Source organism: Galleria mellonella, unplaced genomic scaffold (genome assembly GCF_026898425.1).
Source record: "Galleria mellonella isolate WM207_F2 unplaced genomic scaffold, CSIRO_AGI_GalMel_v1 utg270, whole genome shotgun sequence".
NCBI classification, from domain to species: domain Eukaryota; kingdom Metazoa; phylum Arthropoda; class Insecta; order Lepidoptera; family Pyralidae; genus Galleria; species Galleria mellonella.
Window position 1 is genome coordinate 3,743,833 of NW_026442062.1, and position 27,638 is coordinate 3,771,470.

General features: G+C 32.8%; 3 protein-coding genes across 3 annotated transcripts; 1 reads left to right on the top strand and 2 right to left on the bottom strand.

The window, feature by feature from the left end:
* Positions 1 to 1,286: 1,286 nt before the first annotated feature.
* On the bottom strand, positions 1,287 to 3,698 carry LOC113514547 (exosome complex component CSL4). The gene is made up of 3 exons (XM_026898636.3): positions 3,291 to 3,698; positions 2,326 to 2,574; positions 1,287 to 1,569 (listed from the first exon to the last, which is right to left on the bottom strand). Exons 1-3 carry the CDS (start codon positions 3,456 to 3,458, stop codon positions 1,318 to 1,320), a joined length of 669 nt encoding a protein of 222 aa, XP_026754437.1. The 5' UTR covers positions 3,459 to 3,698; the 3' UTR covers positions 1,287 to 1,317.
* An 844-nt stretch (positions 3,699 to 4,542) lies between these two features.
* On the top strand, positions 4,543 to 18,313 carry LOC113514545 (coatomer subunit alpha). Its single transcript, XM_026898633.3, has 21 exons — positions 4,543 to 4,864; positions 5,891 to 6,007; positions 6,341 to 6,577; positions 6,968 to 7,105; positions 7,787 to 7,950; positions 8,336 to 8,473; positions 8,787 to 8,870; positions 9,292 to 9,487; positions 9,956 to 10,108; positions 10,704 to 10,924; positions 11,402 to 11,539; positions 12,006 to 12,109; positions 12,385 to 12,551; positions 12,855 to 13,052; positions 13,476 to 13,666; positions 14,222 to 14,354; positions 14,786 to 14,891; positions 15,405 to 15,537; positions 16,064 to 16,239; positions 16,972 to 17,187; positions 17,756 to 18,313. Exons 1-21 carry the CDS (start codon positions 4,637 to 4,639, stop codon positions 18,217 to 18,219), a joined length of 3,702 nt encoding a protein of 1,233 aa, XP_026754434.1. The 5' UTR covers positions 4,543 to 4,636; the 3' UTR covers positions 18,220 to 18,313.
* Positions 18,314 to 18,317: 4 nt separating this feature from the next.
* LOC113514552 (facilitated trehalose transporter Tret1-like) lies at positions 18,318 to 26,826 on the bottom strand. The gene is made up of 11 exons (XM_026898642.3): positions 26,491 to 26,826; positions 25,657 to 25,809; positions 24,279 to 24,481; positions 23,881 to 24,067; positions 23,457 to 23,621; positions 22,950 to 23,086; positions 22,268 to 22,360; positions 21,547 to 21,658; positions 21,101 to 21,215; positions 19,339 to 19,491; positions 18,318 to 18,450 (listed from the first exon to the last, which is right to left on the bottom strand). Exons 1-11 carry the CDS (start codon positions 26,555 to 26,557, stop codon positions 18,420 to 18,422), a joined length of 1,416 nt encoding a protein of 471 aa, XP_026754443.3. The 5' UTR covers positions 26,558 to 26,826; the 3' UTR covers positions 18,318 to 18,419.
* Positions 26,827 to 27,638: the final 812 nt, after the last annotated feature.

Genomic DNA, 27,638 nt, shown 5'->3' on the forward strand with positions numbered 1-27,638 from the left:
TTTAAAAAAGCATTGGCTAAGTCTGGCTTTTGAAAGTATACTCCGATTTTGAATTTATTTATAGATCTAAGATAAGTTACCCCTTTATTAAATCGTTTTAAACAGGAGGAGAGTGAGAGCAAGTCTCTGGATCCAATGGTTTTCTGACTATCTGAGGATTCTACAAAGACAACAAATTCTGTCCCAGGGGATTCCTCGGGATATCTTCTAATATAATCTGTGACGTAGTAAGGTTTATACTTATCGGCCTTATCAATTTCAGATTCTGAGTCAGTAGAAGTATCTTCCGAATATATATCCTTGTCATTACAAGGTTCATGGTCTACATCACCTGAATCGTCATCTTTTTTTTTCCTTTTTCTACAACTGCGCTTCCCCATGAATGCTAATTATATTACTGTCGCTGAATTTAGTGAAACTATAATATTTTATTCAATAATAAGAATTGATAGAGATAGTTTTAATAAATTAATAAAAAAAATTTAAAAAACCCGCTTGTTCTTATTCGAGTTTCCCGCCTTTCTTTGACGGTGCCGTAGTTGACATCTTCTTAAGTTGACATTTCGTTTTTTTCTTTCCATCAGGATTAAGATGTCAGTTTTTGTTTCTTCTGAAAAATACTTAGGTCAGTGACTATACTGCTTAGTACTTATTATAAAATAATCGAAACATACTTATGACACCATGCATTTTAAAATAGCAATAGGTATTTCAAAATGCATATACATGTTTATAGTATATCTACTGAATTTTTTTTACTATTCTATGCAATTGGTAGCTATTATATCAAGAGGCGTTCATAATTTCAAATAGTTTCTTTAGTTTTCTATCATCATTTCAGCCTTTAATTGTCCATTGCTTATGCATACTTATGTTCATAAGCCTTCCCTTTCCTCATAATCGCCATGCGCAGGTGGATTTGCAATCACAATTAGGCTTTTAAAGATGTTTTAAGAAGAAAGTTGCTAAACACGGACTTTATACAAGGGTGCAAGGGATAGGTTGGTCAAAACGAAAATAGTTGATTCAGATGAATCGTCTAAATCAGATGGCAGATCATTATCCCACTAGAGATTCATCACAGTCATATAATTAATAATTTTTAGTTTTGAGCAATGCATTTGAAATTTTACGACCTTACCGACGTGATACCTACAATGCACGGTCTCATATATATATATATATATATATATATATATATATATATATATATGTTTCATTCCATCATATATTTCTTTAGATTTGATAGGGTGTAAATATAAAAAATATCAATTGAAACAATGACAGCTTTATATATAATACTATATTTAAGTACTGTTATGATTTCTGTGTTTCTTCTGTTTTATTTTGTGTTTTATCTACTGGAAATAATGCTTGATTTATGTTCTCTGGTATGACCCTGGCCACCTTTCGAGGTTCCTTCACTAAAGTCTTGGGACACTGCATTTCTGACCAACTTATAGGTATCATGCTTACTCCTTGAGGTGATCCTTCAGCTGTTGCTAGAACCACACCAAGCTCATTTTCTGCTGTTGATAGATGGTACCAATGAATTTCTGTCATAGGTAACTAATTACATTAAATTAAGGAAATAAATATTTATGTATGTAAAGATTTCATATTCACAAGAAAAGCATTGGTATTAAATGGTTTATTTTCAAGGAAAATGTTGACTTTGTGTAATTGAAAATGTTTTTTGAAAATAAACTATGTTTTTCTATAATTATAATTTTTAATAGCTATTTAAAAAATTTTGTAAACAAATTAATATTCTAAAGCCTATAATTCTAAAATATTTAATTCATTTTGATAAACAAATGTCAACATTTTTCATAAAATGTAGATAAATACTTATATGCTTGTTTGCCTCAGTGATATAAAAAAAATTTAGATGTAAGTACATCATCATATCAGATATTAACTATCCATTGTTGAACATAGGCCTCTCCATATCAGAGGTTTTGCCAGTAGTTGCCACACTTAGCAGGCAGTTTGAGAACAATTAGGCTTGTGATGATGATTTAAAAGAGACACTGCTATCCATCCCTCATTAAATTCCCTTAGTCACATCTTACAAATTCCATTGGTAAGCTAAAATACTCACACATATATATATATACATATATACATATCTGTCTCTAGGGTAGGCAGAAACAATGGAACGCCAAATGCTTCGATTCAAACAAACCTCTTACACATATATATAAGTATATGTATCTCAACACATATTGAAATTGAGAATATGCTAATTTAAACTATAGAAATAAAAGATCATATTTTTATAAAGTAAATAAACATATAACAAGAAAATAATGTAAAGGATACAACTCTTGCCAATATTACATCACCAGGGCGAAAACACTTATATGGATCTATTCGATCTTTATCTGTAGCTTTTATATCTTCTTTCTTGAGTACAGCTCTGTATGGCCTGACAAGTACAGATGGCCCAACACATAATATTATGCAATTGACCATACGAGAATTAACTACTGTTACTTTCCCTGTTATGATGTCCCCTGTTTTTGGTAATACACTTGGTGTTCTTGGGCTTTCAACTGATACTATAGTAGCCTAAAACAAAATAATTCCTTTAAATAAATTATTAAAAAGCATTTACTTGATAATTTTATTGCATTAGCTGTATTAATCTTAATTATAAAAAACCTATATGCATCCCACTATCTCTTTAAGGATATTACCTTACTATTAATAAGCTGTCTAGATTGTTTTATATAAGTTTTCATTTAGGATTTTACTTATACTAATATTATGTATTGTTACTTTAGTCCTCTTACAATAACCTAGAGATGAAAAGGAGTTGAGTTGGAGTTCAATTCATAGAAACCTTGTGCAGTTTTTCATTATCACTGTACTATTGGTTTTAATTGGGATGACAGTAATCTTGTTGCATTTAATATAAGATGCAAGCATGCATGTTCTCCACAAATCCCGTTTTTCCTGTGGCACTCCTCCGGAAATATGACACAAGCTCAATTTATTTAGAGTAGCTCTGCATCTCAATCTTTATTGGAGCAGTGCACAGTTAACGGCTGATAGGACGAATGGTACTTTGGAATCAAACTCAGTATTATTACCATTTTGCTATGTATATATTATATACAGAAAAGTAAATTCATATAATTATCTTATAAAATATATATATATATATATATATATATATATATATATATATATATATATATATATATATATATATATATATATATATATATATATATATATATATATTATTGTCAATGTATTAATGATATTACTAGTCTGTTTACCTTTGTATTCTCATCTTTTTCCATTTTCAAAATACCGGCCAGAGCAGCATAAATATAACCTTTCAATTCATATGTTCCGGGTCCAGATATAAATTCTTTGTTTAATAAACTGATCCTCATACCCGGAATACATATTTTACCAATATCTTTTGTGTTTTCAGTAGTCATATCGTTTTGAGGTTGTAATTAATGTCTTTTTAAAGTACCATCAATTACCACACAGAGGAAATAATCGCTATGTTACAGTATTAAAAACTTTATTTTTCTATACAGTGCTATAAGCACTGAAAGTTTACATGAAGTATAATAGTAGGAATAATAATAAGATTACTATTATATCTATGTAAAGTATATTGCTCGAAAACTTGGTTAAAAAATCAAAATAAAGAAAACCACAGACTTTATATAGAATTGTTTCTGTCAAAAATTACTTTAGCATAGATGAGGACAATAAGTATCCCTTTGTCATATGCTCTTTCTACACTTTCTTTTGACATTTTACGAAATAATACAATAAAGAATTATTTCCGTATCAACGTATATTCTATACAAATTTTAGACAACTGAATAAACAAAAGAAGAACTATATTCTATTTCTTTTTCATCTTTGGCATTATTTTATGTTGTGATTTAATTGTGCATCTCAATATCTGTGTTTCCTATACATACAGATAGCAAAACCTAATTCCATTAATTCCACGATTTTTACTTTAGATATAAAAATACCTTGCGATTCTAAACGTTCCTACCTATCTGTGTTATTTTTTATAATTAGGAGGAACGTTGATAAATAGATTATAAAGCATATGGTTTGTTAAAGTAAAAGAGAAAAAACGTAATAACATATGTGTTAGAGTGAGATAGACAAGATCTGAACGATATAAGCGTGAACCTGACTCCATAGGAGTATGAAAGAAGCTCTAATATTTTGAATAAAGTTTTGAATGTTCACGAATTGAAACAAAAATTATAAAAAATAGATGATTTGGAATTAATTATTTTTAATGCAATCTCATTCTATATAAATTTATCTTTTTATTACTTTTTGCCATGTAATCACACACTTTGTGATCATGAATTGATTTCGAAACTAGTCGAGCTTTTTCGATCTAATTATAATGTGTGCTTACGAAACTTTTAACAATACATATATTAGACTAAAAATTTTAAAATTAGTCTAATTTATATAATCTTATACATTCTACTCTAGTTGCCATTAATAAATATAAGGAGTTGGAGACGTGTCACGTCACCCGGTCTGATTGACGTTTTGACAATTGTAATCATACGTTTATATCGATGTTTTATGTGAATTACTTTGAAATTTTCTGACTATATCTGCAAAAATGTTAACAAAATTTGAGACGAAGTCGGCGAGAGTGAAAGGTATATCCTTTCACGCGAAACGGCCATGGGTATTAGCAAGTTTACACAATGGTGTAATTCAATTATGGGATTACCGTATGTGTACTTTATTAGAGAAATTTGATGAACATGATGGCCCAGTACGTGGCATTTGTTTCCATATCCAACAGCCTTTATTTGTGTCAGGCGGAGATGATTATAAGATCAAAGTAAGTTATATTTCACTTTGTTTATCAATATTTGATCATCATGTTTTAATGGCTTGTGGTGACGCTACCCACTGACCGTCATACTAATCATCGTAAGCATTTATGATAATTTATTGTATTTCCAAAATAACAATAAACAAATGTAATAGTTACATTGCTACCAAGTTAAGCAGCAGATTAATTAGTTTATAGAATGTTCAATGAATTGATATTATGAAACCCCACTAAAGGTTTGAATGTGATATTGATTCTGTGATCAATATAATTGATAGATCATATTGAAATGCGTCTCATCATTACCACTGTGATCTCTGTTTCATAATTAGCCTAAAACCACCTTTAACTAAAATGACTTATGTTCTCTGTACTGTGACTCAGTTTCAACATATTGTAGAAGTTAAGAAAATAGTCACTTTTTATTTTTATAATAGTAATAATATATTATAGTAATAATTAAATAATGGCATATGGAAATAGCTTTAAGCTTAGGACTATTTTAAAAAGCTTTATAGTGTAATAAAATATAGTAAAAACTATTTTTATTTACTATAACTTTTATAGCGTTTTCACTTTTAATTTTCAGTTGGAATATTTTCAAGAATATAAAATATCTATTCATGTTTTACATCTTACCTTATACTCTATTTAAAGTTTAGTTTTTTGCAGAATTCAATTCAATATACTTAATTCAGAACATCTAATCTAATTATATTAGAAATCTCAATTATATGCCATATTAAGGTGCATGTTTTAATTATTTTTCAAATTTATAATCAGGAGTATACACAACATAATCTAAATACCTGTCATATCATCACATGAAGTCCCGATTGTAAATTTAAATATATGTACACAATGCAAAAGTTTAAAATTAATCAATATTTATAAAGGAAAACATTGTTAACAAGATGTCTATTACCATTATTATTATACTTTTTTTAACCTTTGCCTATATAACTATGTAAAATTCTTGGAGGTTGTTTGTATATAAGATTTTTACAATTAAAATTTGTATTTACATTCTAGGTATGGAACTACAAACAAAGACGCTGTTTATTCACTTTACTTGGCCATTTGGACTATATTCGGACAACATTTTTTCATCATGAATATCCCTGGATTTTAAGTGCTTCTGATGACCAGGTAATTGGCTAAACTTTCAAAATTTAATTAATTAAAACCTGAAGTCTGCCAAAAATTGAATTCTTTCTAAAAGTTTATTTTTTTTACTTAAATTATATTTGTTATTTAATCATGTTTAAATAGCTAAACAGATTTGAAGTAAATTTGGAATAGAAGTAGGTTATATTCATTTTTCCAAATACTGTTAATGACTCCAATCTTATTCTATATAGTTGTTTAAACTGTAATGCATAATATAAATATAGGTATATATGGCAGACTTAACACTGAAAGGTGTTTAATACTAGGTAATTATAATATAAATTGTCAATAATATTACTGTACTTGTTGTAGACTATTAGAATATGGAACTGGCAGTCTCGTCAATGTATAAGTGTACTTACTGGCCACAATCACTATGTTATGTGTGCCCAATTCCATCCCAGTGAAGATCTATTGGTATCGGCATCATTGGACCAGTCTGTACGTGTCTGGGACTTCTCAGGCTTGAGGAAGAAGAGTGTTGCTCCAGGTCCCACCGGTTTGGCTGAACATTTGAGAAATCCACAGGCCACTGACTTATTTGGGCAGGTGAGTGATGTGTCTTTTTTATGATGGTTATGAAGTATAAGGTTTTACAATGCTTAAAAAATTTCAATATATCTTACTATAAAAAAATAGACATATAAAATTTTAAGATGGAATTGTATTGGAGCCACCCGAAGCTATAGAATAGATTATTATGTATCTTATAGAAGTAATTTTTTTTCAGCACAGAACAAATATAATTTTGTAATAATTGTATGAAGCAAATCAAAAATTAAATCATTTCTTTTAACCCTTTTTTGTGTTCAGTGATAAGATAAAGTTAACAAAATTTTTAGGTTGATTGTCTGTAGAAATTTTTTGTTACATATAAGAAGTTTAAAAAAAGCATTTATTGTTATAAGATATTATTATTATTTTTTTGTATAATTATAGGCTGATGCAGTAGTAAAGCATGTGCTGGAAGGCCATGACCGTGGAGTGAATTGGGCGTCATTTCACCCATCATTGCCGCTGATCGTGTCTGCCGCTGATGATAGACAAGTCAAACTGTGGAGGATGAATGACGCTAAGGTATGTATACTGTAGAATTTTGCAGTTTATTCTGAATACATAGTTGTATGTGGCGCGATGTATGTAATAATGTGCTTGTGCCTCATTAGCATTTTGCATTTGACCTCATTGTTTCATTTTGTCACAACATCGTCACATGTACCTTCAGAGTACCTACTCATAAACCCATTAATAATTTACTAGTATTGCTAATAAATTTTATATTTTCTATTAGTGATATTCCTTTTTATCATTACTAAATATGTGGTATAACAAAAGCACACAAGAGTATAGAATATAAAAGTAACACCGAAATTGGCAGCAAAAGGATTGTTTTAATATAAAAGTATAAAATACTAAGCATTGTATATATAAAGAATGAAACCTTAACAATAATTTAAATAAAATTAATTTAACGCAATTACAATTCTGATTATTTTAGTAATATAATACCTATTCAATACGTAAGCATTTTTGTGACACTGTTGTTATCGCATTTACCTGATGAAGTTTGTAACATGATTCTAGTTTATTATATTAATAAATCCTTTGGTATGCGAAATTGATTTGTTTAATAATAGAATAACAATGTTTTGAAACTATTCATAATGTAATACTTACCTAATTAGTTTCTTTACATTTGTGATTTTAATTTGATGTGTAAGGGCTTAGTATGAACAATGGACACATTTATTGATACAGGCATGGGAGGTGGACACTTGCCGTGGACACTACAACAATGTGTCGTGCGTGCTGTTCCATGCGCGCCACGAGCTAATTCTCTCCAACAGCGAGGACAAGTCTATTCGCGTATGGGACATGACCAAGCGGACTTGCTTGCATACTTTCCGCAGAGAGAACGAGAGGTTAGTCAACATAAAAGCTTATGCACTCAAGAGGTAGTCTTTGTTTGTCGTCTCTCAAAATTGAATTTGATGAATACAAATGTGAGCATCTTTTCTATAATATTAGAATAAAACGACAGAATTACTTGAATAGGGGAAATATATACCTCGATTTATATAATATTACTCCAACTTACATGAAATCAAAGTTATTAACATTATTTTTTTTTTAGTTTCCCACGGATATAATAATCATAAGTGTGCAGTTGTGTGTGAAATTATTGTCATATGCCGTAATACCTACGCCTAAATTCGGGGTATTGCTGTATTTGTGAAACTGGGAATGTATGAGAGGTTCACAAATTATTCACTAAATTATAATCAAATAAATTTTTATTATTTGTAGATACTGGGTTCTTACGTCACACCCGAGTTTGAACTTGTTCGCGGCTGGCCATGATGCCGGCATGATACTCTTCAAGCTGCAACGAGAGCGGCCCGCCTATGCGGTCCACAACAATATGTTGTTTTATATAAAGGAAAGGTGAGTGTAAATATATTGAAATAATAATTTATTACTATTGTTAGTTTTGATGCTAGATATTATTCTTCTTAAAAACTTAAATGGTTGCCACTAATTTTGATTGGTAATTCTGCCAATATCATAGTTAGGGAGGCATGGTGAATATATACCATTAATGATATGATATGGTGAATACTGTTTATGTGAGGGTGTCGTTCCTGGAGTCAGAATGCAGTTTGTATGTATACTCACAAAATATGCATCTATCTAACTAGATGGTTCTGTGTGAAAAGTCTACAACTATTATATAATTATTTAATACATATGTTTGCAGACAATTGCGTAAATTAGATATGCAGACCAATCGTGATGCGCCGGTTATGCAGATCAAGGGCGGCGGACGACACCAGCCATACAGGTTAGTTTTTAAAAAGTTCGAAAAGTCCTCTTTAGATATCAGTATAGTAGCAATATTAGTAATCAGATTTTGGTAATGTTTTATCGGATTATTGGCGACATTGAAAAATAGCGCACATTTAATCAAATAAAATATATGCTTCAGCCGAAGGATACTGTTGTTAAATTGTTGTCGATCTTTTGGATTTTTTTCGACACTTGTCGCCTCATCTTTGCACAACTGTTTTACAAAATGTTAAATTTATCTATTTATATAAAAGTAAAAAATTGCGATAAGGAGGATTATTGTACATACGATAAATTTCTAAATAAAAATGAAATCCATATCAAAATCCGTTGCGAGAAGTGGAGGTATAAGCGTAGGCAGCGACTTTGTATTTTTTATATTATGTAGAGAAGCTTAATGATTACTTCTATATCAGCATGTCGCTGAACCACGCGGAGTGGTGCGTGCTGGTGACGTGGCGAGTGGGCGACAGCAGCTCGTACGAGTTGTACCAGGCGCCGCGCGAGGGTCGCGAAGGTGGGGACGCTCCTCCGGAACCAGCACGAGCAGCCGCCACCAGCGCTGTCTGGGTTGCCAGAAACCGCTTCGCCGCACTCGAGAAGAACAATCAGGTATTAACTTAGCAGACACGACAGTTATTTTTTAGAATATTCTGATTATTGTCCTATCCATTCTAAACTGTAAAACTAACAAACAAAAGGTTGGGATTTCATTGTTGTTGTTTATATTGTACAGTAGGTATATTACTTTTTACATTTTATTACTTACGTATATTTTTTTACAGTATAAAATTGTTCTAATGTTATTTTCGTTAATATATCTCTTCTATGTCGTTGAAAGTATGTTAATGATATTTGGGCGCTAGTATGATAAATGTAAGGGCAAGATAAAAAAATTTAAGAGTTCCTATGCCATGATGATACAGGAATAAGTTGATAGACGAAAATAGTAAAATCTTCAATATATTCTGCCTTGTTATTTGTTGATTACTTTTATAAATTATTTTAACATTGCACTGTTTATCCTAATTCATGCGGGCAGAGATTTGGTTAGTAACACATGCCCTCTTTAATTTACAGCTCGTGATAAAGAACTTAAAGAATGAAGTGTCGAAAAAAATTTCGACCCCGACATGCGAGGAGATCATGTACGCGGGTACCGGCATGCTGCTACTACGCGAGCCCGACTGCGTACAACTACTAGATGTACAGCAGAAGAGGACCATAGCCAGCGTCAGTATATTTATTTATTGTTTTTGCACAATAAGCAATTAAGCACATGATTTATCTTCAGGTACATAGCTGCTAATGAACGCTCGCAACATTGACTCTATAAGATTAAGAAAGTTGCTGTTCTTAGAAATTATATTTCATTTATTGTTCTTTCGGGTTAATCCGTCTGAATTCGTGTATACCAGCTTTACCGTAATCGCTTTAAATAATTTATATTATTTTAGTTAATTCAACTTTTAAAATAAAAAAAAAAAGACAATAATCTCATCAATGATCTACATTTGATCTTTATTAAGTTTAGAAGTGATGGTTGTAAACTTAATAACCGGAGATTGGTCACTGATAAGAACATATAACTTCTGTTAGTGGTACTTAATTTTCTGCACCAAACATTTGTGTATATTATTCTAAATAGCTAATGATAGAAGCTAGATGGTCACGTATATAGGATAAGAGGTAATATAGGAGTCCATAGGCTATGTTTATATTGTTAATTATTTGACATCATAAAAGCATATGACAATGAGTCATATGCTTTTTTGCCACCATTATAGTACAAAAAACAAACATGAAGTTAGTTCAATTTTATTTACAGGTAAAAATAGCAAAGTGCCGATACGCTATTTGGAATTCAGACATGTCTCTAGTGGCATTGCTCGGTAAACATACAGTCACCCTGTGCACCAAGAAGCTAGAGCAGCTTTGTAGTATCACAGAAGGTGCCCGGGTCAAGTCTGGTGCCTTTGACGACTCCACGCCACAACCAGTGTTCATATATACCACAGCTAATCATATTAAATACTGTTGTAAGGATGGGTAAGTTTTTTTTTATTACAATAAGCAAAGAACGAAATTCTAGATTTCACATTATGTATTTTCTTTTAAACTGACCTTCTTGAAATTTTATAAACGAATAAATACATTTATGCTGCCACTTGCTTGTATGTGGATATTAAAACATTGTGGTATCTATATACTCATTGACGTTAATAACAACCAGGTATATTTGTAAAAAATATTGTATAAAATGAAATTAAACAGTTTTAGTAGAATTTGCAAACACCTACTTATGTTACGATTTAAAAACGTAGCATTGTATGCGATTTTTATCTAAAACTAGTCTAAATGTTGTTATCTTTGTGTTGTAAATAGAGTAAAAATAAAATTTGTCTATATAAAGTCACCAACTCACCTGTTCAGCGTGATAATAGTATCTATGCTAATACCATCATCTTATGAAATGAGTATGCAGCAGTAGGACATTTTTTTGTTGACGATAAATTGTTATTACAGAGACTACGGTATAATTCGCACGCTGGACGTGCCAGTGTATGCAGTGAAGGTGGTGGCGAACGAAGCAGGCGCTAGAGTTGTCTGCCTCGACCGTGAATGCCGCCCCAAGGTGCTCAACATCGACCCCACTGAGTACAGGTGTGATGTCTTTATGTAACTGAGTACTGCAAAATGATAACCACTTCACTTATAGACATGAAAGTTAATGTGAACATTGGATACCAATGTTAATGAGTACGTATATATTGTCATGCAGGTGTTACTTCTTATATATCGCGTTTTCTGAAGACTGAGATGTTATGCTTCCATACCTACTCCATATTTCATGCCAACGCTTGCAATAAACTGTTCCTATATTATTTCCCTCAAAAACTAGTGGTAGCAATATTTGCAATCTTATATTTATTGAGATGTGTTTGCAAGTCAAAAACAACTAACAGTCACCAATTTTAAAGTGAGAAATCTCAATTAAGGGTCACGAATTCATCCCGAAACTAGTCAAGGTTTCTCAATATAATTACACGTAAGTTAAACTGGTAGTTATTACATCAAAATATTATGTGTACTTACGAAACATAGTAAATGCCTTTGTATGTGTATGTAGGTTCAAATTGGCGTTGGTGACCCGTCAGTATGATCAGGTGCTCCACATGGTACGAACCGCCAAGCTTGTTGGTCAAAGTATCATTGCATACCTGCAGGAGAAAGGTAATTATTAACCTATCCTTCTCTTATTTTCATATTGCCTGTTTCTATATTACTATCACTACAGTTTATATATGTCATTTCTGAGAACTAAAGTTGTGTTATCTTACCATACTTTGTAGTTTAACTACCATACCTTACTCTTCAAGCTGACACATAGTCAAGAAACAGAATAACCTAAATTATTATCTACAAATCAGTTTTATATATAGTCTCACTTTAGTGTTTTTATGACTCTGAAATGTCCGCTGTTAATTAATGTTCTTCTCTCTCACAAGGCTACCCCGAGGTCGCTTTACATTTCGTAAAAGACGCCCGCACGAGACTCTCCCTGGCGTTGCAATGCGGCAATATTGAGGTAGCGTTGGAAGCCGCCAAAAGTCTAGATGAGCCGGCCGCATGGGATAAGCTTGCTAATGCCGCTTTAGCTACTGGCAACCACCAAGTAAGTAATATTTTAATTATATAGTATCCTTTACTTGATTATAAATGCAAATGAAGTTGTTTGTATTTAAATTCGTTGATACAATCATTTTGTAGTATTCTTAAATTTTCTTTGTAATTTTATTGGTATTAAGAATTAATAAGTATTAATAAATATAATGTAGTGGAGTTAGATTATTAAGTATAATTATTGGATTATAATTTAAAAAATTTAGTTATATTTCAGTCTTTTTTGTTAGTTATAAAAAATAAATGTATTGAATTCATTTCAGAAAAAAATTTAGTGCTTTTTTTATGCTTTCAGATCGTAGAGATGTGTTACCAACGTACCAAGAATTTTGACAAACTGTCCTTCTTATATCTAATCACGGGCAATTTAGACAAATTGCGGAAAATGATGAAGATTGCGGAGATACGCAAAGATGTCTCCGCGCAGTTCCAGGGTGCATTGTTGTTGGGTGATGTTAAAGAGAGGATAAGGCTCTTGAAAAATGCTGGTCAGGTATGTATGTTTTTTTATATATTATATTAATTAGTATTAAACAATTAGTATTAAGTTGTCAATTGGAGTCAAGTGGAGAAAAGGCTAGTTTAATACTTCTTTATGATAATGTTTGTCTAAATACTAGTTAAAAATCTCTAAATTACATGTTTTTACACTGGATAGACCAGGAATCTATAATGTACTAACCAAAACTTATTTGTATGAAGTGGTTAATGCAATTTTTCTTTTGAAATGTGGCTGGGTTATTAAGAAAGCATTTAAACTTATACTTAGGTGGCGATTTGAAGATTTTGGAGACAATGGATATAATTTGTATATTATCTTTGGTCCAAAAAAAGGACATAAATCAATAAATTTTGATCACGCGGGCGAAGTCACCGGTAAGGACTAGTATGTTATATTTATAAGTTTTTGTTACAGCTATCACTTGCATATCTTACCGCTATCAACCATAAACAAGAGGAGGAAGCGGTACAGCTGAAGGCGGCGCTGGAGGCGGCAGGGCTGGCCGTGCCCACTGCTACGGCTAGCGAGGAGGACGGCGTGGCCTTGCGGCCGCCGCTGCCCGTGCACCGCGCGCACCACAACTGGCCACTGCTAGCTGTCTCCAAGTATGTCACAGTTATTTACTTTATGACTTTTATCTTGTATTGTTTTCAACCGACTAAACTAATTGCGAAAATTTTTTTTTTCTCTGATTTACTGATTGGTCCCATAGAAATTTTATCAAAATTAGTTCAGTAGTTATACCTTTTATTTTTTGGTAGATATTCAGAGTTACTCTACTCTAAAATAGCTAGCTAGGAACGAGTGACTCTATTTTTAGTGTCCTGAAATGCAGAAGTAACAATCTGCAAAGTGAAGTCTACATTGTTGGGAATGTTCTTAGGCAGTTGGCGGTTGTTTTAAGGCAGTGTTCTATCAGTGAAATGAAACATTTTCACCACAGGAATATGGTAGTGAACCTCCCATACTAATATGGCGAGTTCAACTTTAAAGTTTTAATATGTTATTGAATATGAAATTTTATTTTGTAGTTTTTGAATTTTTGATTTACGACAATTTTATCTTAATATAATCTAGATCTAGCTCAAGTAGATTGTTAGTCTTGCATATGGTTAACCATTTTTATTTAATCCTGCATATTAAAAATACGCAATTTTTAGGAGTTTCTTCGAAGTGGCTGGCGGTGCTCGTGCAGGTGCCGAGGCTGGTGCAATAGCAGCTGCGGCCGTGGGTGACGAGCCCCTGGAGGCCGCCGGCGCCTGGGGAGACGACGACGACATCCTCGACGAGAAGGTAGCGCTCGCGCTTTTGTGATTCACTTACGTCATAAAACTAGTTGGTAAAGGTTGCCTTTATACCTGTTCATTAGTCTTTGTACTCACGTTATTATATTTATTTAATTATCGAAAGTTATTTAATTAATCGATATATGATAAATTACAACAATGTTTTATAGTTAATTGTTAATGTAGGTCTATTATTTAATTTGTATTAGGATAAGTTTATTGAGTTACATACATAAGGAATTTATTTATGACTAAACATAAAATGTATAATTACAATACAATCATGGATTTTCCCCGTTTTATTCAAATTAAAAGGGGTTCTGATAAAATAATTATAATTTGAAGGACGAGCTGATGGGTAGAATGGAAAAAACTGCGGGTGTTGATTTGTAATAATTAAAATTAAAACAAACGTTAATTTATTGCATGTGAATACAGAATGTGTTAGAAGGCGAGGACGTGGCCGCGGAAGATGGGTCGGACGGCGGCTGGGACGTCGGCGACGAGGATATAGAGCTGCCCGAGGAATTAGCACCTGTCTCTGGTTGGTGTTTAAATAACCTTATACATATATTTCTTCAAATAAATTCTAAACACATTGATTTATAATATATTCTGATTTTAAAACAATTTCTAAAACGTGTTAAATTTTGTTGTATAGTTTATTTGTATATTACGCAATATCTTCGTCAATTATGAATCAATTTTGTAAAATTTTTGCAGTCGATAGATTTTAATATTGTTCGATCGAATCTTGTCATATTAAGGGCAATGTTATTTTTTTTTTGTGAAAGAATATTTTATTGACTATTTAACTTAACTTTTTTTTTTTAATTAAAACTGTTTATATTTTACTTACGGGTGTTATTTTCAGACTAAATTGTCACTATTACGTATTTTTTTCGAAATTTTTATTGAGTGAAGTCTTAAAATTGTATTTGGCAAACTATACATATATGCTATATGTATGTATTGTTTGCCAAATAAAATCGCGTTTTACCTTATTCCCGATACAAATATGGCTAGTTTAATATTTTATTGAACATTGTTCCGGCAGCGGATATAGATGGCGGCGATGAGGCGGGTTCATACTTCGTAGCGCCAACCCGAGGTTCGGCGGCCGCGATCTCGCCACGCTTGCGCACCGCACACGATCATGTTGCTACTGGACAGTTTGAGATCGCCTTCAGGTATATGTTTTTTTCGTATTCCATGTAGCTAGTTTATTTAGGAATGGTATCGCTGAATTCAATAAATTATTCATAGACAATGTTTTATTAGTAAAATTGTATTTTTATTATCGATGCTTTATGTACTTGAATATTTATGGAAAGTTCTTAAAATTTTATGTTGATTCATGGTAATCTACTGTTCATATATAAAAACTTATTTAGTGTTAATGTTATAAACATAATATTATGTATTAAGAGCATATATATATTTATAACCAGGAAATCAAAAGGTTTTATTTCTCGATTCTGAACCGCATGATATTTATGGCTGTTAAAAGAATTTTATACTTATGTAGTCTATATTACAATTGAGACCAATTTTGTGACACCCTATTTATTATAAATTAGTATTCTACATGTTGTTCTAAATATCTAAACATATACATTTGTATATATGTTTGTATAGTATTATTTGTTTGTAAACCTGAAATCATTACCCTCTTTTATTTGACAACCAGATAAAATATCTTTCGTTCATTCACAGATTGTTAAACGAGCAAGTGGGCATCGTGAACTTTTCACCATACTCAGAGCAGTTCCTGAATATGTATGGTGCGGCGCGTATGTGGTTCGGCGGGTTGGCGAGCGTCCCGCCGCTGCCCGCGCTCCTGCACCGCAACTGGAAGGAGGCCAGCGGGAAAGACTTACTCCCTGTGCTCAGTTAGTATTTTTAAGATGATAATGGAACGCTAACTTCGCCTGCGCTATTGGTATACATTGGCTCATTGTGACAAAATCACCAAGAATTTACGATGGTTTCTAGGGGAGGCCACTTAGAATTAGACCTGGTACCCTACCAGGTCCAATAAAAATGTTTCTAGCAATGAGGCACTTAGACCCCATCACTACAAATTCCTTCTTATATGTGCGTGTTACCTTATGAGGTAACACGTGTAAGTAAGGTAGATATGTCTACCTTTACTAACATTAAAAACTAGCTAACCCAATAGATGAACTGTCATAGAGAAAGTGTGAAAATAAAAAATGAAGTTTTACATTGTTCAGACCTTTACTCCTATTTTTCCTGTCATAAGAATCTTTTTTTGCCAAAGAAGAAGATGCCTCTTTGGACCGCAACATATTTGATAAAAAAAAGTAACTGAGTGATCCAGCCATTTTTCAGTTTTACTCTTGGCAACACATTTAGCCCTTTAGTAAACAGGTATTATTTGCATTGAAGGAAATAGGCTATTATTACTCCAGTCTGTCGACATATTCTATCTCGCAGCCGAAATAACAGGTAAAAACTATATTCAAGTAGCTAGCTAGCTATCTCAGCTTTGTACGGGTATGAAACCTCTTTCTGGTAAACTTAAACATCTTAACTAAACCCCACATGTCACATCCACAACAAATTAATGAGATATCTTTCTTTTTTTATTATTTTTTCAGCTATAAAACTGAACGATCTAGTGACACAATTGCAACAATGCTACCAGCTAACCACCGCCGGCAAGTTCACTGACGCTATCGAGCGATTGCAGCGCATCGCTCAGAGCGTGCCCCTATTACACGTCGACACGAAGACAGAACTCACAGAGGCACAACAGCTACTCAATATATGTAAAGAGTACCTACTCGGTCTGCAAATGGAAACTGCCAGGAAAGGTAATAAGGAGTCCAGAATTTTTTTTTTTAATTGGGCAGTTTGGGTATCTTAAATATATGGATATGGAAGTTGAAAAATGTGACTTTTCAACAGCTTTATATTTAAACCAATTTTCATATCAAAACTTATTTGGAACTAGCTGATGCCCGGAACTTTATTTGCCTGCTATTTGTTATTTTTGTTTAGTATGTGTCAATGTATGTACCTACCTATTTATTATGTTTGTGAATACTGGACCAAAATTACCAAATGACTCTTTCCCTTATGAAATCGCTCTTTGCCTTAGGTCAAAACTTTGACTTAAGTAGGTTGTGTACTAAGCTGTATAAGTTACTATAGTTTTTAAACTATCCCACGGAAACTCCTTAATTTTCTTTGATTAAAAGTATCTAAAATGTTGACCCGGGATGTAAAGTTTCATTTCCAGAACAAGCCCATAATTTCTGACTGCTGGTCATGGACTTTTCCTCATAAGGCCAATGGGATAATATTACAATATAAATTTATATTTGCGAGTTTTTTATCTGTTGCAATTCAAGATGTATATTTAAATACTTTCTCTTACAGCAATGCCCAAAAATACACTAGAAGAACAGAAACGCACATGCGAAATGGCCGCATACTTTACTCACTGTAAACTTCAGCCAGTCCACCAGATATTGACTCTACGGACAGCCCTCAATATGTTCTTCAAACTGAAGAACTTCCGCACAGCTGCGTCCTTCGCTAGACGACTCCTAGAACTAGGTCCAAGGCCCGAAGTGGCTCAACAAGCGAGAAAAATACTTCAAGCGTGCGAGAAAACTCCCACAGACGAACACCAATTGTTGTATGATGAACATAATCCGTTTAATATATGTGGAATTAGCTATAAACCTATATACAGAGGGAAACCAGAAGAGAAGTGTCCTTTATGCAGTGCTAGCTACTTGCCAGAACACAAAGGTAAACTGTGTGCAGTCTGCGGTGTGGCGGAGATCGGCAAAGACGTATTAGGACTGAGAATCTGTCCACTACAGTTCCAGAGATAATTACATTAACATATTTAAATATTATTATTGTATTTTTATTAAATATAAAATTAATATGTAAGAATTATAATAGAATAAAATTGTATCAACAGTTTATTAGATTTTTATTACATTAAAATTATACAATAGGAAGTCTTGATAATATTTATTTACATTTATACTTATCTAATTATTATGATAACAGAAAATAAACAATGGGATCATACATCGCCTTCTTTTTCTTCTTTTGTTCTGTAAAGAATAAATATAATAATATATGTATATAGAAATATTAAGATTATAGAAATATTTTGTAGAACAAAATTGTTGTAATATGGTGCAATTAATATAATGTTATTAGAAATGAAATCTTATGTAAAAATTATCAAATACGTACTTTTACAAACTTTTATACTACAAAGGCGGCAAACAAGCAACCAGCCTGTCAGATGGTAAACGGTTTTTTAGTATATTTACTGCCGAAGCATGTACAATGATGGTAAACGGTTACAATATCCTAAATACGTCTGCAATATTAGGGATTACAATATTTTTAAAAGAATAAAGCTAGCTTTTATTATTGAATGGAGTTAGATTATGACACGATTTGCGATTTGTTTATTGTAATCGTTGCATACAGGCGTCATGTGATGTGACAAGTCTAACAAAGGAATACCCACTGTATTATTTCGTAAGAGACTGTCTGTATTTTAAAATCGACGTCCTTATAGACACGATGCATTGAGTAAACGAAGCCCCGGTTTCAATTTCTTATAAATTAGCATAATAATTTTGCGGAGGAAGCTGTTTGTGTGATAGTATGCCACTGAATGATTTAACGATTAATTTACCAGATAGTCTGAAAGCAGCTAGGATTCTCAGCCTGTATCTATCCACTGCTCGATACAGGCTTTTCCTAATATCTTTTATCAGGTAAGATATTTTAAATTTTGAAGTATCAACTAAGGATTTTCTAAAATACCCACAGGAACAGAAAACATTCCTACCATGTGACTATTGATGTACTACAGTATACCTGGAATTGCCGAGTATGTCTAAACAAATATTTAAAGCAGGCGAAACCGCGGTAATAAACATATATAATTTTCGATACCCAGTTTGTTAATTGTTATTTCTTACCTGTTGTTGAGCATGTCCTGAATCTCGTCGAAGGTCTTGCCCTTGGTCTCTGGGAGCAGTGTGGCAGAAAATATGAATCCGATGCCACAACACACAGCCAGGATCCAGAAAGCTGTGTAAATGCCGTAAGACGCAGCAACATCGCGAAAAAATCTGTCGCAAACAGTACAATATAAGGATAATTTGCTTCAATTTGCGGCCCCTAAAACCTACCGCTTTAACTCCAGCCTATTTAGGTTTTTGATAAATTCGCTTGATTCTACCATCTACTACAGTAACGTAATGAATAAATATAATAGAAACAGAGTGTCAAACAAAACCGCAATATTTAAAAATTACTTTTCATCATCATCATTTTAGCCATCACCTGTCCACTGCTGTTCCTCAATACACTGCCACAAGGAACAGTTTTGAGCCACCTAAATCCATTGACTCCTTGCAATGCATTTGGGGTCGTCACTCCTCTCATTTGACTTTATTGACTCATTTGGGGTCGAAACTATCATTCCATCATCAGTGGGGGTTTTCATTTTCATCTATTTTTTAATGTTAGCGCAGGCGGGGCTACCATACCATTTTCACGCATCAAAAAAAAATATAATGGTAATCCCGCCCGCGCTATCGGTATACACCAACGAGGCACTAGTGAAAGATGATAGGTGAGAATGAATGCAGGTCAGTTAGCTCACCATGATGAATTCGCCAAGATTTAAACATGATGGTTTCCAGGGAGAATCGCGAGGAGGTCGACCTGGTTGGGTATATTGCTAGCAATGGGATTCTTAGTCTCCATTACTAACAATCCCTTTCCCCTCTAGTGGGTGTTGTCCTACAATGCGTTTGCCTGTATGGGTACGCCATTCAAGAACCTTTCTTCTCCTTGGTATCATTAATGTAAATTATAAATACCTCAATAATTAGGCTAATATTTATAATTAGAATAAAAAAATACCTCTATTATAGATACAACGCAATTTTGTCTTAGTAATCTATTTAAATTGGAACAAGAGGTAATAAAAGAACAACATATAGAGTTGTTAGTGAATGCAGTCAAGCAGAGAATTTGAATCAAGTAGACTTTACGTAGTTGCAAAAATGGATGGAAAGGTAACTTCGTCTGCAATATTGACTTCCGTTGACGACGTATTAGTGAAGGTTTCAGGGAGATCGCGTGGAGGTCAACCTGATAGAATATTTTACTAGCAACGGGACCACTATATTCTGCTTCAATAGAACTTTAGAAAAATAAGATAAGTTTTGTCGAAATTAACACAAAAATACTATTTAATGAAATTAGTAATCGTACATTAGAATCGTAGTTATCGGACGTCAACAGACTGACTTTTTGTTTAAATTTTTTTTAGAACTTATAACCTTCTTTACGTATTTTTTTTAATGGATAATAATGAAATGGCCTACGCTAACGGTATAAGCTGGCGGAGCTTCAGTGAGGGGTGACAGGTGAGAATGAAACGGCACGATGGTTTCCAGGGTTTGTTGTTTGTTCCATTGTAGGATGGTTTCCACGTAGAAGTCGATCTGACAAGGTATATTTCTGATTTAGGTTCAGCTAATATAAATTAAATGAGTCCAATATTTAATCTATTTAGGTGAAATTGGCGCATGAATTCCCTTTGCATCAAGTTTATATGACACTTTAAAATTATGGTTAGGTATTTAATTGTTTACATTCGTATTAACTTAGGAAATTTTCCTGAGTATAGAAAACCGTAGGCTATTAAATCCGTGTTTATTACGTTACCTTGTCCATATAAATCCAGCGAGCCAACACATGAACGAGGCGATCCCACTTGCTAGGCACTTGGTTTTAATGGGAAACATCTCTGCCACTAAGATCCATGGTACCGGGCCCACGCCTGCAATCAACCTTTTAACTTATTATCACCATAAAGACCTATTGTAAGGTACAATATCGTCATCATCATCATCATATCAGCCTTTAACTGTCCACTACTGAACATAAGCCTCTTTCTATAGGGGTTTTGCCAGTAGTTACCACTTAGCAGGGGGATTGGCAACCGCAGTTAGGCTTTCGAGGTGTTTTAAGAGAGACGTTGCTGCCCATCCCTCGCCTTGCCTTAATCGCCTCTTACGACACCCACGGGAAAGGAAGGGAGGGCCTATTCTATGATGGGACCACACGGGTCATTTTTTCTTATATTCTTGATCAATTAGAAGCGTACTTACCAAGCGTGAAGAGTACCATGTATATGATGAGGCACAACAGCGGCACGAACGCGACAGAGCTCACGTCGTACTGGTAGTACGAGTCCATTAGAGCGTATACGCCGATTAGTGCCTGAACAATGTATAGATGTAATATTTTGTAAGGTAATTCTTTCTCTAGGTACACCTATCTATTTGAAATGTAAATTACATGTGAATAAAAATGTAAGTTATATGTATTTGTTCTCCTAGACAAATATTAAACAAATCCATCGAAATATTATTATTATATATATTATATATTTATACCAATTATTTATACGTTTATATTAATATGTGAATTTAATTTTTTGTGTAATGTATGTTCCTTACCATTGCCGACAAACGCTTTCTGTTTTCACCTAATGGTTAGCTGGTAGAGAATGTCATACGGTATTAATCTCGCCATTTGTACCAATTTTATTGTGCAATAAAGAATAAGTTACCGCGTCAATGAAGTGGGATAAAAAAGTAAAGTCTGGCTTATTATTCTTCCTAATGCATACGCTAACGAAAACATCTAATGACAAATTAGTTTGTTATTTGTCTAGAGACAAGTGTACATTGTTTATATTTGACTAAGAATTTATTGTATGTATTCGTATGTAAGTCATACGTAGGGAATAAATGATATTTTTAATTCCAATGATATTAGGAGCTAGATTGCGTTGTATATGGCTGCAGTTATAATTCAATTATTTACCAAGAAAATAGTAAGTCCAAGCGAGGTGGTCCACATGAGCAATTTCCTGCCAAGCCTGTCCACCACCAACGGGGTAATGCAACTCGTCACGACCTAAATCAATTTATTTTATTAAATACTTACTGTACCGGTAGTAGCACAATTCTTAAATAAGGATGATGAAGGATCATAATGTATCTATAACATTCTTAGATTAAAAAACTTAAAATATGATGCAACAGTAGTAACTTAGCAATTAAAAAGTTACATCGACAAATAAATATTTAATTAAAATTAAATTGAATAAACTTCTCTATTGTATTGACAATAACGATTTTTCAATTGACCTCAAGAAATTTTCAATTCGACAGTTTATTTTAAAAAATTAACATTAAAATATTGTGTCCCATATTAATTTCACGACACTGAAGTCAGTTTCCCGTGTAACAAATTCTTGAATTAGTGTATCTATAATTCTATCTATAGAAGAAAGCTTTGATTGTTTATTTGTAATGGACGAACTCACAAAACTACTCAACCGATAAAAAAAAAATTCTTTCATGTACAGAACATGTAGCTTACATCATCAGTGAGTAACAGCTTATATATTATTTTCGAAAATTCTATCTAAAGCTTAGTTTAAAGCTAGAATGGGTCCGTTCAGGTATAATTTATATTTATTTGAAATACTTTTTATGTTTACCTGTACAACTCCCATAATAATAGTACCATCAGAGGCAGATATCTTAGTGCCAACTTTTGCAAGTAGTTCCTCCATATAGAAAAGTAGGACATCGATACCAGATAGTTGCAGCAACATCGCAAGAAACACGCAAATGCCTGCAGCAAAACATTTTTTAATTAAATATCTAAATGAAAATTAGGCGAATTTAAATTTGCAACATGATTTAATAAATTAATTTCAATCTGTATAGATCTATTAAGAGACATGTTTTTTTTTTTTATTTGGTTTAGAATTTTTCTGCTCTTACTTTGGTATGGTGTTTTGTTATATTAGTCACCTTTCATAACATGTACCTAGCTGATTTTTCGTTTTATAGTTCAATTGGATCAGGTGGCTCATATATATTGGACGTCAAAAGCTTTGTCATTTCCAGCAATATATATAAAAAGTTATGAATTTCACGAATACTAAGTAAGAAAATTTTTAGACATAGGTAAATACTCGTGTGTACGTATATCTACATACCTAAAGCTTTGACGTTTCCTCGGGACGCCCAAAGATCTTTGATACGTGGCTCCACTTTGAACTCTCTAGCTATCATAGCCTGTAAGCCTTCTAGCTCTGGTTGGACAGCCTCTTTAGTTGCTCGTCGTAGTTTTTGTAGAACTTCTGAAGCTTCATCGTTACGGCCTAAGAAGTAACAAAATTAGCATCTAAAGATATATATTTTTTTATTTATCCATTTTGATTGGCCATTAGAAAGAAAGCATTTTCTGATTGATTATTGATTCAGTTGATTTTTTATGAAACTTAGATTATAATAACTGTAAACAAGCTGACGGTCCACCTGATAGAAAACGGTAACCATAACCTATAGACATGAACAGTAGTTGGAGGTAGAAAAATATTATTTTAATATATTATCAAAATAATTATAAATAAATATTACCTTTGTAAACCAAGAAGAAAGGTGTCTCCGGTATGAACCAAGTAAAAGGCAAATAGAATAGTGAGAGAATGCCTCCAGCTGCGGTCAGACCCCAGTAAGAAGTAAAGGGCCCGATGGCATATGCTAGCAGAAAGCCCACGTTGATGAACAGCAAGAAGAGAGCACTTAAAGATCCACGAATTTTGTCCTGAGGGAGTTAGTAATTTAACATTTTACATTTGCGTTTTCATATAGCAGTAGTTATAAATTATCTTTTTTGGAAAAACTATCAGAGACGGCAATCAAGCATAATCACTATCCATAAAAGAATAAAATAGATTAGGGATATCTGTCCATTTTGAAGTGAAGACGTGCCTTACTAAAGCGTAGCTTCTGTTTTGGTCGTAAATTTTACTTACTTCAGCAATCTCTCCTATATAGATGGGCACTGTTGCGAACAGCATGCCCGTGGCACACCCCCACGCGAGTCTGGCTACGTACAACGTCTCCAAGTTGGTGGCGACCCCAGCCAGCAGCCAGCCCAGGAGAAGTGGCAAATTTGTGCTCATTATGATCCATCTGCGGCCTATATATTTGGAAAGAGGTACTGTCAGAAGGGGACCTGGAAGAAGTAAATCCATTCTTAATTTTGACTACAGCTGTCAAAGATTTGTTGAGAATAATACTATGAGTAAATGTAAAAAATTTACTAATATTTTAAAAAATTGAAATAGTGAGGCCTATTCTAATAAAGAATACCTAGTTACCTTTAGGAGAGGTGGAGTCACTTAAACCTTTTTATTCTAAGTGGGTATTTCTTTAATTTATGCATCATTATTACTAAATATGTCTAGTTCCTATATAAATAAAACAAAACACAATAAATCATAAAATTCCGAGTCATTGTTTTCAAAATAAAAAAACGTTAAGCTTTGATCTAATTACAATTGAAGGTCGACCAAGGATTTAATTCGGCTACATTTGAATTTGCCATTAATGGCAAACCGATCCGTTCAGGCGTAGCGTAATACTCAATCACGGGCTTTTGTGGACAAATTGGTGTAATTGACGTATTGTCTATTTATAGTTGTAAGTACATCTATTGTTTGATTTACATTTCAATTTCCATTGATCCGAACATCCGACTTAACTTTTTGTGAGTAACTATTATATAATCTGTTGATAAAAACTACACAAATGTGATGTTTTCATAAGAAAATTAAGAATTATTATTCAACAAAGTCGAGTTTTTTTCAGTCATTATTTTCTGATGATACTCGTAAAATGGAAAAATTCGTCTGAATACTGTCATCTAATTTCACGTTCAACTGGATAGTTTTTGATCTCGTGTTAAATATAGACTTCCTCAATACCTTCTAGGATTTGCGATTCTCGCATCTATACACATTTTAATATCATACTAAATATATTTCTTACGAGTTTTGAAATAAACAGCAAAATGAAATAAAGGTTGTGGTATATGGCTTTCATTTATAGTAGGAGTATAATGGCGGTGCCTAGTAATACATCTAAGGGCGGTGCCTACTCTTAAATAATATTTAATAAGAAGTGCCAGACATTTACACTGCACCATATCCTGGTTCATAAGTATCCTGTGTTATGAGAAACCATAGCACGAACATCTAGGTCACTACCTAGGGTACCTAGACAAGAGTATATTCAAAATGGTTTTTTTTTTTTATAAATAGACCGACCGGGAATTGAAGAAACGCGCCCATCACTGAGCCACGGAATTCGTTAAAAAGACTGTTTCCCAATAAGATAAAAAAGTCTTACCAAATAATCCTCCTAACACGAGCAGTGACCCTATCCAGGACTCCTCTTGCAGCGTCGGCTCGCGGGGCAGAGGAGAATTTGGACCTCTGAGTTGTGGGAGCATTGGAGATGTCCATCCCATCGCCATGCCCGTGCATAGGCTGCCGTAGCTGGCTGAAACATGATTTCTATATATTATTTTTTTATAATCAATTTAAAAACCAATAAACGCCTAACTGCTAGATGTTACTATAACAAAGTGATTTATTTTATTTTGGTAGCGTTTACTTTATTCTTTTAATATTTCTAAATATTATAAACACAGTCAAAATATTGGCCCGCTTTATTACAGTGAAAAGAACTATTTAGAACTGCGAGGATCTGTGAAGTAAGGCTGGTGGATTTTAATTCATAGAGAAATTTTTAGTATTAGCCAGATTCGAATTTACCGACCACTGAGGATTTTTCAGTTAGAGTTGATTAAACTATTCTATGAATAGAATAAATAGTACCTACTTAATTAATTTAAATTTATCTAATTACGACGTAAGGGCAAATTGTTTTCTGTATATTATACCTATCAGTTCTTTTATACCTACCAATAGTACAAGCTCCATTTAGTTTAGGTTTAGATGTATATGTTGTTTTTCTATGGAAATAAAAGTATTCAATTTATGTTATTTAATTTAAACTATGGAAAAACCAAATGATGCATAAAGCGTAAAATATTTTAGGAATAAAAAATTACGCGGGCCTAACAATAGGCTTGGATTTTATAATTTTGTAAATTATAATTAAACATTTTTTAATAGTTCAATTTAACATTTGAAAACACAAATTTTAACACAAACTTACCTAAAGAGGCTGCCAAATATTGCTCCCATTTGAAAGCCAATAAACGAGTTTTGAATATATCTATCATATTATCACAACACCAAATAAAATTATAAAAATAAAAGTGTTTTTTACAGTCAATTAAAAATTTAAAAAGTATATTTATTTTGAATTAAAAAAAGACGGTAAACGTGTGTACGGCCAGACACAGCAATTAATTATGACCAGCAACTATTATCGCATGAGTATTGAGTGTGATTCCTAGCTTTGCCTTTCACGTTGTTTATAGAAAAAAAAAACAGTTAATTTAACCATAGAGATAAAGCATTGATGAATGAGAAATACTAGTAGTTTAAAAGGAAAATGAACGTATATACTTATTACTTATTAATGGGTGCGTTTGAAATTATAATATTTTTTTTAATTAGTGTTCTATCAGTGAAATATAAACCAAAGAAATATGAACTAAAAATTATTATTACATGAGCTTTACATACTAAAAAGGCGAGTGTAACTATCAAGTCAATCAGTACAATATTTTAAAAGAATACTAATGATTTTGATGATTTCGTCTTGTACAAAATATCTGATTAGATTTTGAACCTTGATTAGATAGAACGTTTAAGGCTGAAATATCAATCAGGTGTTTTGTATATAAATGAGACATATTATGAAAATAGATCAGGTACTTTTCCTGGGTCTTTATGTAGCTATACCTAATTATCAGATAGATAAGTATATATAAATGAATTGTATATAAGTCAATTTTTTATTGTTATGGTAGAGAGGTAGAGATCCTTTGTTCTAAAATAAGGACATAGTTTTACATCTACAGGATATCATAACATAAGTCTACAATGAAAAATAAAATATACGAAATAATTAAAGTATAATAATTATAGTTAGACGATCTGGGTGGTATAGCAGTTTGACGCATTTCATCGCTATCATATGGTTACAGTTTCGATCTCGAATAAACATATGTGTCTACAGTTATAAGTGTCAGCGTTGTCTATGAGCTTTCTATACAATATTTACATTTATTATTAGCTTTTGCTTGCAACCTAGCAAACGTGGATATTAAAAATATAACACCAATAATATAGACAACATTTAAATAGCATATATAAACAAAATATACACAACTTTTTGAGTTACACCTTCAGAAA

Coding starts and splice junctions, on each gene's coding strand:
- LOC113514547 (XM_026898636.3), bottom strand. CDS start 3,458: ATGACTACTGAAAACACAAAAGATATTGGTAAAATATGTATTCCGGGT. Junction 2,575..3,290: donor AAAAAGATGAGAATACAAAG/GTAAACAGACTA, acceptor ATTTTGTTTTAG/GCTACTATAGTATCAGTTGA. Junction 1,570..2,325: donor ATGTAATATTGGCAAGAGTT/GTATCCTTTACA, acceptor TAATGTAATTAG/TTACCTATGACAGAAATTCA.
- LOC113514545 (XM_026898633.3), top strand. CDS start 4,637: ATGTTAACAAAATTTGAGACGAAGTCGGCGAGAGTGAAAGGTATATCC. Junction 6,008..6,340: donor TAAGTGCTTCTGATGACCAG/GTAATTGGCTAA, acceptor TACTTGTTGTAG/ACTATTAGAATATGGAACTG. Junction 16,240..16,971: donor AGACTTACTCCCTGTGCTCA/GTTAGTATTTTT, acceptor TTATTTTTTCAG/CTATAAAACTGAACGATCTA.
- LOC113514552 (XM_026898642.3), bottom strand. CDS start 26,557: ATGATAGATATATTCAAAACTCGTTTATTGGCTTTCAAATGGGAGCAA. Junction 23,622..23,880: donor TTTCTTCTTGGTTTACAAAG/GTAATATTTATT, acceptor GTTACTTCTTAG/GCCGTAACGATGAAGCTTCA. Junction 22,361..22,949: donor TTATTATGGGAGTTGTACAG/GTAAACATAAAA, acceptor AAATTGATTTAG/GTCGTGACGAGTTGCATTAC.